The sequence below is a fragment of the Platalea leucorodia genome (assembly GCF_965183815.1).
Source record: "Platalea leucorodia genome assembly, chromosome: 5".
Classification (NCBI taxonomy): domain Eukaryota; kingdom Metazoa; phylum Chordata; class Aves; order Pelecaniformes; family Threskiornithidae; genus Platalea; species Platalea leucorodia.
Genome location: NC_138827.1, coordinates 78,760,587 through 78,773,099, shown reverse-complemented (window position 1 = coordinate 78,773,099; position 12,513 = coordinate 78,760,587). Strand labels below are relative to the sequence as shown.

The 12,513-nt window shown below is 45.0% G+C and overlaps 1 protein-coding gene across 1 annotated transcript in view; it reads left to right on the top strand.

Annotated features, from left to right (window-relative positions):
* RAPGEF4 (Rap guanine nucleotide exchange factor 4) overlaps window positions 1-633 on the top strand; it is a gene marked incomplete at both ends in the record, with an annotated part of 155,344 nt that extends 154,711 nt beyond the window's left edge. The window contains one exon of the mRNA XM_082311463.1: window positions 506-633. Coding sequence (XP_082167589.1) covers window positions 506-633 — 128 coding nt within the window. The remainder of the gene's footprint in view (window positions 1-505) is intronic.
* Between the last annotated feature and the right edge of the window lie 11,880 nt (window positions 634-12,513).

The following is a 12,513-nucleotide window of genomic DNA, read 5'->3' as shown; positions in this document are numbered from 1 at the left end:
GCAGTTATGTTAAGTAATGTAAACAGGCAGTAAATTTTGAGGCTTGAATAGGGCAGCCACTGAGCACCACAGTGTTACAAATATTTAATACTGAGCTAGAAATGAGAATATTTCATGAAAGGAGGCTTAAATCAATTATATAGTTTTGAATCTCTGTGAAAGCTGCTGGTTCAAAAGCAGATGGGCAGCTTTAAATCATACTAGTTACCTATATGATTTACAGCTATTGACTGGTAAGGTGATGTATAGAACTGTAACCAAGGGCCATCAATTTGAGTAAATGTAGCCAAGGATATCAGAGAGAAAAAGTTAATTTGTGGGGGTAGTAACCAGAAAGACTTATCAAATATGGAGGAAAGGTTTCAAAGTGAGCAATTTCTAAATATTTTTTTTTTAACCCACCAGGATCTGGCATTTCCTGTGACAGCTTGTAAAGAGTTATGCATTCTGTTCAGGCATTTGTTCGTTTAAGTGTATCAATCCTACATCATTTCTCTTTTACCAGATCCCGATGCAGCCCTAACTAATAAGAACCATCAGGATGTTCGGAGCTATGTGCGGCAATTAAATGTGATTGACAACCAGAGAACTTTATCACACATGTCTCACCGACTAGAACCACGTCGAGCATAAACATTTGAAGCAATGATGAGAAATGATCTTTTATCCTGTCAAGGTCACTTGTTAAGAACTTCACTTTCTCTGCTACCACACTGCCACTACAAAAATAAGCAAAAACATATTCTAAGGTCTTAGGCAACGCACAATGTACCAGCCTGTCAGAGAACTTTGGCTGAGGAAGAATTTACGCACTGTAGCTGTACGGGTGGCCATGTTGTGAACTGTTAATTCATCTTAAAGTGTAGTAAATGATTTCTCATATGGATAAAAAAGGCAAAAGATAAAATAGAATAGTTAGTGAAAAATGCACGAAAAGCTTCTAACAATTCTAAGGGAGGTAGTGTTTTTCTCCCTAATTAAAAATCTGTATTTTATGATTTATTCTCCAGGTCAGGACCAAAACTGATCATCAGTTTAGCTTGCCCAGCTACTGTTGACCTCAGTAGAAGATGTATGTAGGCATCTGATTAAAGAATGTAGGTTCAAGAGAGGTCCAAGGTGTAGTTCCATTCAGAGAAGACTTACATACATTTCTGTTTGAAATACAACAGATACTAAGAAAAATTTCTAATCTTAATAGTACTGCCTACTACTGCAAGCAGCGTGGCCATTTCAGAAAACTGACAGGACTGAAAATATTTTGAATGATAAATAGATTAATCTGTGTTTACATTTTATTTCTTTTTTTAAACTACCAATCAGGTTTTTACAAAATTCCATTATGGTAGTAAGGTTGTTGAAATCAATAGCATAAAAGTAGCAAAGGACTGGTTCAAAAAGAGCACAATATGCACAAACAGATTTCAAGAGAATAATTTCCTGGACATTAAAACCTTAAACTTCAGCTATAATTAATTGTGGCTGGTTAACACGTATTTTCTGGTCTTAAGCATTTACAAATATCTTAATTTTCAGCCAATTGTTTTGCACTTTCAATAGACTGTAAATAAATGTTAATTCATTACCTTCTAGAGTATTTATTTATATAATAGCTATTGTGCCAAAATAATTCAGTTTTATTTATTTTGTTTAGCATGTTATGGGACTGCAGCTTTTGTCTTTATACTTCGTGTGCATTTTATGTGTAGGAATTATGTGATGTATGTTTTCTGTAAATAACACGCAGTACCTTATTAATTAAATGTAATTGCTGGAAAGGTTTAGTCGCTGGCCTTATTTGCACTTTCAGCTTCATTCCTGCATAAATACCGATGCTATTAATTGGCTGATATAGCAAACTTTGCTTGTCATTTGCTGGGCCTCGAAACCACAGTTAGCCTACACCCACTGTGATATGGATGACCAATGTAAAGCCAGCGGGATCCGTCCCTGCCACAGGGGATGACAGTCTCGCAGCGATGTAACACTGTGGTTTTGTTAGCTGGTTTGTTTAGAGTTTCTAAGGAGGCCCCCTACCCTCCTGTGTAAAGACAGAAAACATTTAAATTGGAAAGGTTTAAATGAAGAAAGGATGTATTCTTCATTTTAGCTATCTGACTAATTTGTCCTGCTCCGTCGCTAATGTGAGCACGACAAGTTACCTTATCTTGGACAGGATTTTACCTCAGGTTGGCTAACTCAAGTTGAGACCTTGGCTGACGTGGCACTCGAGAGGCCTCTGGCCTCAGTCACCCCAGGGAGGTCTGTCAGGTCCCGCAGCCATGAGGGAAGAGGTGATCTGGCACGTACCCTTGCCCCTCCAAGATCATTTGCGCTAGCCTGAATACCCCACGGGATGGCTGTACTACTGCTGGGCAAGCACTGACGGTGGCCAAGTGCGTGCCGAGGGAATGACGATGTTCAAATGGCAAAAGGCTTTCCTATTGCATTCACACCAGCTCTGCTCTGCAAAGCTGGATGTCATAAAACTGATTAAGCCTGAAATTACAAATTGCAACTATTATCTCATGATTAAGCTTCAGAGATGACCTCATTGATACAGTCTACATTTCGCCTCAGACGCAGAGTATACTTTTCTTGGCATTGACCAGGACTGTGTGGAGTCAGTAGACACGGAAAGATTTTTTTTTATCTATAAAAATAATTACATCCTTTTAGTCAAAACATAAATTCTGCAAAAGCTGAGAGTCACCAGGGAAATGCTGACACATAGAACCACTATCTGCTCGGTACCTGCGTTCTGCAAAGGAAAGAATTACACAGTTAAGAAATATTCTGCAGCATGATGAAATAATTTATTTTAACTTTGCTGTCTGACTAGAAGTTCAAGATGATTCAGAGGAAAACCAGCTAATAACATAGAGACAAATTTGTGTCTTCTTATTTCAAGTGAGAAATATTTCTTATTTCCATTTGTACTGCTCTATGAACATACTTCATATGGCTTTCTCAGATACAGAATCTTCCCAGAAGCAAAGTATGCAGTAGAATAAACTACAGGGACACAATTAATTCAAAAGACGTTTTTATCTTTACAATCAATTTATAACATTTGTGAGTTCATGATTTTATTTGTTCCAGATTTGTTCCTATTGTTTGGACTTTCATTTATTTCTGTGTTAACTGGTTTATAAAGCTGCCAAGTTTCAGCTTGGCTCTGCACATAGACTGATTCTTCATCCATTTAGTATGTTTTTATCCCCTTGGTTTATTCTTTTATTCCTTAGAACCTCTAACTGTTTTACTTATTTGTTGCCAAACAGTCTCTATCGTGTAGATATATCCCAGTGATACTGCTAGAGGTTTTATGGCACCTCCGTATCAACAAACGAATGCAGTTTACCTACTCAATGAAACTGGAATCTGGCATTTTTTAATTTTCCAATAAAGGGTGCTGTATAAATAACAAGTGTTGCTATCTCTGTATCTAACTCGTTCAAGTGGCTCAGATAGTTGCTATGGTGCTGATCACAGTCTACGTAGAGATTAAATGACTAAAACTACCTTCTGGCTCTGGGATGCATACTGGGCTTCTCTTGCTCCCTGTGTTGACTTCACAAGAGGAAGGCAGCTGTCGATAGATTGCTCTTGCTGGATGAAGTCTAAGCAAGTGTCGCAATAGCGTGAAGAATGAATAGGAACTCAGGAAGCATTGAAGTGTTAAAACACCCATACTGTCTTCACCCTGTGCTTGCAGCTGTGAGGCCCAACTTGATCCTGCTTCAAGGGAGAGACACCCCTCATCCGCTGACTCTCGGGGCCGGTCTGTAAGCCCGGGCTCAGATGCTGGTCCAACGCAGCCAAGCAAAAGAGGCTCGGGCAATCCCCAGACCCGCACTGCTGATGGTGGGGATACACCTGTAGCTGTAGCACGCTGCTTGGCCTGATTTTGGCCCATGCCAACCAGCACCGCGTGGGAGAGCCAAGCCATTCTTTGTGGGGGAGCACGCAGCAGGGACCACTGCCAGTGGGAAATACGGACAAGCCTGTCCGGCCGGTCCCCGTCCCCGCCCCGCAGCCCGCCAGCGGATCCCCGGGGGCTTCGCACCTCCATCACACCCGCTGGCATGAACAGCATAAACACTGCAGCACAGCCCCAGCCTTATTTCAACACTTCAGACTGAAAAAATATAAACCTGTTCGAAATAACGATTATGCCTGAGGCTCACGGGTCATACAATGCCGACATGGCCGGGCCGCGCTACTTGGCCTCAGGCCCCAGAGCCCCGACCCTGTTGTATTTACTGGCAGAGTCACAGCTGTAGTTTTCAGATGCGAGGTGACCGGCGAGCAGCGTCCACGACGGACGTCTGCTGCTGGGGAGCAGGGAGGCCGCAGGCCCTACGGAGCCGGGATGGTGACACCTTGGGCATTTTGGAAAAAGTTCTGTATTACGGGGTTGCACTACGGACGCGGCTTTTTGCTCAAGCAGCAGCACAAACACCTCTACTTAGGGCTACAGAGCCTCAAGGGACACGGGGTACGGCTCCCCCTTCCCCTGCCACATTTCGTTATTTTTGCTTTGTTCGGATTTGCCGGTTTTCTCAGTGGCCAGGCCCGGTGCTGGCCATCGCTAGGCAGAGCCAGGGAACAAAGGTTAAACCCAGGGAGGCTGAATCCAACAGCCCAGGATGCTACGACTCTTTGGTAAAGGCAGGATCCAAAATATTTTCCCCGGACACCTTGTTCAAACCCGATCAGCCACAAAGACATGATAGTGCCAGATAAAAGAGTTCAAAAGTATCTGCGGGACTCTCAGACGGAGGGTTCGGGTTTTTTTCCTCCTATGGAAAATGCTGTGAAGGCACACAGCCTCTGCAGACCAGGTACAAAGAGAGAGACAGACAAAAAAATCCCTCTTTTCAAAGAGACACTGGCAAAACAACCTTTTAAGTACAAGAAGTTTAAATACAATTTAGAAATCTTACAAAATAAGTTAGAGACAAATCAAAAGGTTTAACCTGCAGGGGTAGCAAAAGAGAAATGAATTTTGCCTTAAAAAAAAAAAAAAAAAAAAAGGAATATTTTAACAAAATGTAATGGCAGAAAATTATAAGTCTAAATTGTTAACATAGCTTCTTAGTAAGGTCAACTGCATAATATACAGTACCTTAACCTCTTCCAGCGATTTTTAAACACCACACAGCTTAAATAGACTACTTCTGAATTCAGCGGTATTTCTTCTGGGAGCTCTGAATGCAAATCAAGAGGTAATAGTGGAAGAAAATTAAAAGATGTGCTATTCTCATTTCATTTTTTATACTGATAATAAGGAAAGCAGCACAGAGAGTGATATGGCAAAGTGAACCTCTAACTTGAATAGCTTTTCTTTCACTGTTAATCTGAAATGCATTACACCCTGCCTTTTCAAATAACCATAATGTTCTTTACTGTAGCCTGCATTAAAGTTTAGCAGGCACAAGCAGCAGCTGTCACCAGAGGTCGAGGTATTAGCAATCAAAGAAAATAATGACCAGATTAAAAAGTTATCATTAAAATTACTAAACCAGAAACTTTTACAGCCGCTTATCCTCACCTCCAGCACAAACAGCCAGCGCGCCCTGCCTCCAGGGCTGTAGCTGTGCCCAGGGAACCCCCGCCACCCTTGGGTGTCTCCCCGCGGCAGCGCCGTGGGCCCTCGGCTGGGGTGATGGCACGGCTGGCCTCAGCGGCCGGAGGGGACCCTCACCCCTCCGCCTCTCTTGGGAACAGGCGCTGCTGCCCCAAACCAGCTCCCAGAGGACAGGGAGCTCCCCGACACGGCCGGTGGCTAACACCTGATCTCCAGCTTCTCGCTGAGGTGAGAGGCTGTGGTCGGCGTGCCACAGGAGCACCCGGGGTGCATCCCCCGTGCACCGACCTGCGCGGCATCCAGTAACCTGCAAGACTGGCTCTTCATTCATCTGCCCCGTGCGCTGCTTTAGCCATAAAATACAGCTCTCATGGAGCACCTAACTAAGGAAATAACTCGTAAATCCACAAAGGAAAGTAATCCAACCACAGTCTTGGTGATCTATGACTCAGGTGATGGGGGGACTACTGTAAAAAGGAAGATTCTTGTAGTTAAATGGGCAAAAAAGAGAGCATGTGCAGCTGCAAAATCCACCATGTACATCTAACTGCTGAAGGGTATTTCACAAAGCGTTCGTTATTAATAGGTTTGGCACTCAAAGGTAATTTCTGAATTCAAAATAAACTCAGAAAACTACATGAAAATGCATAAAGAACGCGTAATTACTGACGCGAATCGAAATATTTTTCTTGGAAACTCCGTGTAATGAAAATGTGACACACGGGGGCACTGGTAAGAGACTGACCTTTATTTCCTGGCCCTAATCCATTTGGGTCAGAGTGACAAAAAGCAAAGCCTTTGTCACATGGCAGCAGTCAGCCCGTCGTGTTTAATTTTTTTCCTCTTTTTGCTTTCAAATGCAAATAAAGCACATTACCAATGAAAATAATGATTGTAAATGAATACCTCAATTAAAGGAAATTTACATAAAGATAGGTAGGATAGAGGTGACAGTAGATACTCCAACATCCTAACAGACAATAATCCATTTCTTAATCAACTTCTGTCAATAATCATAAGCTTTCTGCTCTCCATGGTTTCCTCATTATAACACCACCTCTTGTGTTTTTAAATAGTTCTTTCTTCAGATGCTGTCCGAGCCAGCGAGTGAATCCGCTCGCTGTTATTTGCCGACTCTTTGTGGTTTTTCACAGGTGTACATTATTTCTGCGCAGGAGTTCCGTCGGCAGCATTGTGGATGTTCTCAGATAACAGAGAGCCAGCGTTGCCTTGGGTTTTCTTTAGATGTCCTCATTCTCAGTAGGACTGACCCTTGAGGGCTGCGGTACTGGCAGGTTGCTGCCTAGTGTCTGTTTGAAATCTAACATTTCCTTCCATTTGTAATTCCTGCCCTAATGTTTCTCCTGTTCCAGTTGTCTGGCGTGTAACTCCTTTGTGGTGCTCCTGATCACCGAGTGCTGTTGCCAGAAACTAGTTAGAGGTTTGCACAGATTTTTTTTCCCCTTCCTCTCACAACTAGCCATTGTTAATAGTGTGTTAGTGTTCAGGGGGGTTGATCACCTTTTTTTGGAAACACAGGCAAAGGGACTGAGATGATATAGCTAAACAGATTTATCCAGAATAAAGGCTTTTCTGAGGCAGTCTAATATTATGGACATTTTCTAGCCTTTTATGGACATTTTCTAGTCTTATTTCATCTCTAAATCCAAAGAGAGAAAGATGTGATCTTCAACAGACAGATTTGTTTCTTAATGTACTCTGGATTAAACAAGCAGCAAAAAATGTAAGCTACTAATAGTACAGTGCATCATTAAACGGAGCTAATACTTTCTTTTTGGTTCAAACCCACTTCCTGTCAACGGTGGGCAAAGTTTTCATGATTCCAGTGGCTGCCTTTACTTTCCAAGAAAGGTAAATGTACTAAATAGTTAGATAGTAATTAGTTTTAATAAAGAAAATAGCATACGATGCTTTAAACCAGCTGTTGAACGTTCTGTGTTGCCATCTTCCTTCGGTGGTCCTCAGAGGTGGAACTGGGCCTGCCTCTCCCCAGACTCCCTACGACCGAGCAGCCTATTGGAAAAAAATTACGAGGGAAACGAAGGGGCTGTTGCTTCGGTGGAGCTCGCAGTAGCGCGGATTAGAAAACACGAACAGGCACAGCAACAATAAATTCAGTACAGCTTTAAAACAAAGAAAACAGTGTTAAGCCATATCACATTTTAGAGAAAAAATGTGCCGAAATTAGAACAACAAATTAAGTCTATTGGAGCACAAAATTTAATATAAGAAGGAGTACGAGCTATATATATATAATTAAAAGTATGTAATGAAATGGCAACTGAGCAGAATACTACTGAGTGGATTACAGCTGAGTATAATGATTGGCTAAAAACTGTGGTGCCAGTAAAAGATAAGAAAACCATTCTTGTAAAAAAATCAGGAAATTTATTGCTTGCTAATATTTTTCCATATCATTGCTATCTCATTGTTAATTATATTGACATTTTTGTAGAAGTTATATGTGCTTTTATACTGCACGCATGCCAGATCAAAAGACCAATAGTGTACAAGCTGTAGCCTGCCAGTTCTGAAAACCGTTATGCACAAAGCAGGTATTTGATCCGCATGTAAAATACCCATCGCACACAAGCCTTCTCTGCCACACAAATGCCTGTGCTCCATCATTCGACTCTGTATTTAATAATTCTGTGCTTAATAATTTCACAATTCATTCATAATTTTTAGAATAATATATCTTTATAATTTTATGTTAAATATACAATACAGGCACTTTCACAAATTCCTTGGTTTTCTCTCTAATGCAAAAAACAGATGAGAAAACAACAGCAGAAAAAAATACCAGTTGTGTGGGTCTAAGAGACGTCCGATGGTTAGTACAGGCTCTATCTTTCTTCATTCCCCATGAAAGTCGAGAATTAGCTGTTAGCCAGAGCCCCCCGAAGACTGGGCTGCTGAAGCAAAGAGGAATCAGCCCCGGCTGTGCGGGCACGGGGGCTGCACGCAGCATCAGGCTGGCGCTGGGGAGTGCGCGCTCCCGGGGTCGTCTGCAGCAGGAAAGGCAGGATTGCCTCTGAGCCAAATCCAAGGGCAATTCCTTAGATTTCCCACTTGCTAGAGCTTGCTGACTCCATCTCTCAGAAGGACTAAACGCCGCTGATTTTGGCTAGCAGTACCACACAAGTTCTCCTTTAGTCGTAAAACAAACCCCGCTAGTTGTGTTTTGGGGTGTGACCGCGGAGGCGTGTGGTTGCAGCATACCTGGGCATACCTGCATGAACTTCAGTCGGGACAGTGCAAGGAAAAATAATGATGCAGAGAGGGTTTTCAGGCAAGCCGCTCACGAACCTCTTCCAGGTCACAAACCTGATGGTTCGAATGGCATAAAATTAATGCTACCATACTGTTACTGCTATTGTTGCTCAAACTAGCTAGATTAACACTAGCATACGCTAGTGTTACATCTTCTATGGCAATGTGTGTACAATCTTTCATCCTAGTATATCACAGGCATGACCTCCATCATGTTTTCTGGCCAATTTTTTAAGCTAGAAACAGAGGCAAGCCATACAACCAGAGAAACAGGAGTGCTTCAAAGAAACCTCAGTACTAAGCCTGAGCTGAACTCTGAGCCAGTCTTGAAGGAGAATTGAAAAATACGGAGCAGGTGTCCACCTCCAAATTATCTGTGTCTAGAGTTTCACGTACAGTTTAAGCTGGCATAAACCTTCACTACTGCTAAAAAAGCACTTTCACGCTCCGTCCCCTCTCAGCTGCTCGTATCAGCCCTTGCTCCTCGCCTGCCTTTGTGCTGGCACGAGTCTTTGTGCGATCGCCCGATGACCTGCATTCAGATCTGGGTGAAAACTGACTGCTTTTCCCTGCAGTAGCTTCGCCTCCGCAGCCCAGTTCACCGCGTAGCCGTGCAAAACCCGTGCTGGCAGAAGGCGAGGTGGGCAGCGCAGCTGCGGGAACAGGGCTCACCGGGCAGGGGAGGGGTGTGACTGCTGCTTTTGGCAGGCAGGATGATTTAAACTGCCTGGATGTACGCATGAAACTATATTTTCCATGTTGAAAGACGGTGAGACGTCATTGCACACCCAGTGCGGCAATGAGAGGTAAAGAGACAATTCACACGAATGCTTTCAACTTGAAAATTGAGTTAAAAGTTGCCGAGCTGCCTTTATCTCTTGCCAATTGTTGCGGCCTTACAATAACTTTTGTTAGCTTTTAAATGTTTTCTTTTTCTGCCTATTCCATCTGAATTAAAGAGGCCTGAGAGTAGGATCGGGTTTTCCAGAGCTAACTCAAAGTTTCTCAGTTTGACTTTACTGCCTCAAAAAGGGGGGGGAAACCATACCGCCACGTGTTGGCTGATTGTTTTATAAGGCATTATGACCACCCAAGAAACTCCCGATTACTCCAGTTTCTGATCTTTTCTAGCTAATTTTTTAATTCTCATGATAATGGAAAAAACCCTTGAAAATACATGAAGACTCATGCGCCAGAGGGCAGAAAGAATAAAAACCCAAAAGTGCACACTTAAAATCTTGTTGTAATTCCAGCTTCACAATAGTGTACCACTGGCGTTGGACAGTCCTCACGCGGGCTCCTTCGCTTTCCCTCTCTTGTCCTCTACCAGAGCAAGCGTAATTACGTATTTTGAACAGTGGCATGTGAACACAGTGCCTGATGCAGACTCTGCACTCCTACTCTTGGTGTAGGAAATATTAACCACCCCCTCGTTTCTCATGCACTAATGGAACAGTTTATTTCTTTCTGCAACCGGGCCCTAAAGTCAGACATGATAAATCCCAGCTCCGAAGACACACAGCCCTGGACAAAATGCCTGGACAAAGCTCTAGGCGAGAGACCTCTGAATGGAAGTGCTCTGCTCTCTGAAGCAAATGCCGATGAATAGAGTGATTTAACATTTAAATAGATTTTAAAATCATTTGACTAATTGGCAATTGCCTCAGACAGGAAGGATAAACACGTTAGTCACAGCATTTAAGAGACTAAGTACGTGGCACCTCTCCTCCTCCAGCGTGTGAGTTTCATGTGATTCGCATCTGGTATTTGTGCTTTCTTTTAAAATGTGGCACCTTTCACTGACTGTGTCTGGAGACTTCTCCAGGCTCACCAGCAGATCAGTTCATAATAAAGCACTACCACCCTCAGATCAGACGAAAAGTGTCTGAAAGTGCCACATCCCGGGGAAGCCAGAGCCTGCCGGCCTCCTCCACTGCTGGTCCTGGCACCGCCGGGCCTGCCAGGTGGGCGGAGGGGGTCACCAGCGCCCGCTTTGTGCCCTTCTGAGCCTCTGCATGTACTCACTGCACACAGCGCTTCAGATCTTGCTCAGATTTACGCCGGTTAGTTACTACGGCACGGTGAAGTAGTATGTTTTATTTTATGCCCAGAAATGTATACGTCTGCTCCACTGTTTTAAGTTTTTTTTAGCCTCCTCCATGCCAAAATAACACACCTTGGGGAAAAACACCTCTGATGTTCATGAAACGATTGTATATCTGATTCATCAGTAAAGTGTTCTTCCATGATTCACCTTGATGCCATACGTCTTCATGATGTACAATTAATGTATATGAATCAGTGTGACGGTGCGCACCTCTTTGTGATTCATTGTGCTACACAGCTGATTTTTATATGGCACATACATATAACAATAGTGAAATATGAGAGATAACGAGGAGCTGAGATTCCCCAGTGAATGCAAACCCACAGTGTATAGACACCGGTCGATGAGCTGGGGAGTGCAGTGTAAAGCAGTGACAGGCATTGAATCTTGCATGATACTGATATAAAAAATGGTCACCGCCATGTGATGTGTTTGCCTCAGCAGAAAAACTGTTTGCCTCCGAGTCCTTTGAGTCACTTCCTTTAAACGTGACAGCTTATTTTCAACTTGCAAAGAGTTTTCTGCAACAGCAGAGTGCCTCAATACCATTAAAACGTTTGGATAAGGAAGGGTCCGTGTGGCTTTGGAGGGTGGAAGTGGGTTGTCTCCGTTTTCTTCCTGACCTGGGGTAATCATCCTGAGAGCGGCTGGGGAATACGGATGGGGGTTGCACTTGCCAGCCAAGTCCTCCTCTTTTCCCACGTTCCTCAAAGGAGGACTGGCTACAGCAGCACAACCTTCTCCCTTCCTCCTCCCGGGAACCTCCAAACCCCCTCACAGCAGCCCTGCAATCCCAGCGACACCCAGCACCGCTGCTGCTTGCGGTAACGCCATCCCAGCTCCGGTTGTGCAAGAACCATGAAGTAGATCTTTAAAAAATTACCATTGCCTAATCATTTTGGTAATACTTTTAGATAAACTTAGCTATATTGCCTGTCACTGAAGCAGCAACCGTGGAGGGAAGCCAGTTGTGCTCCCAAAGCTGCGGCCATGGCAGCGCAGCGCCGTGCCAGGACTGCCCCCACCCGCAGCGGCAGGGCCACGCTTGCGAACCGACACCGCCGGCGCTGCGCGGCCCTGCTCGGTCCAGCAGGCCCTTCCGAAACCTGGCGCGGCCAGCTGACAAGCGGACGCCCTGCCTCAGTCGACGGCCACCCTCTCCGGCCAGCCCCGGCCGTCCAGGGAGCCAACGCTCCGTCCAGCTCGCCTCACGCCGCGGGCGAGGGGCGCGCAGGCCGTGAGGGGCCGCCGCGTTCCTCATCAGCGCCTCGGGGAGGAGGGCGGAGGGCGCTCGGCCCTCCTCGCCCGCCGCCTCACGCACCCTCGGCCGGGGCGGAGGCGCTGGTGCGGGGCCGGGGCCGCGGCCCCGCCGGTACCGGCCTGACGCCCCGCCGCCCCGCCCCGGCACCTCGCCCCCTACAGGCGGGGCGGCCGCGCTGCCCGCACCCCTGAGGCGGCGGCGGCGGCGGCGGCCTCGCCTCCCCCGCGGGGCTCGGCGCAGGGCGCGGGGTGGCGCCGC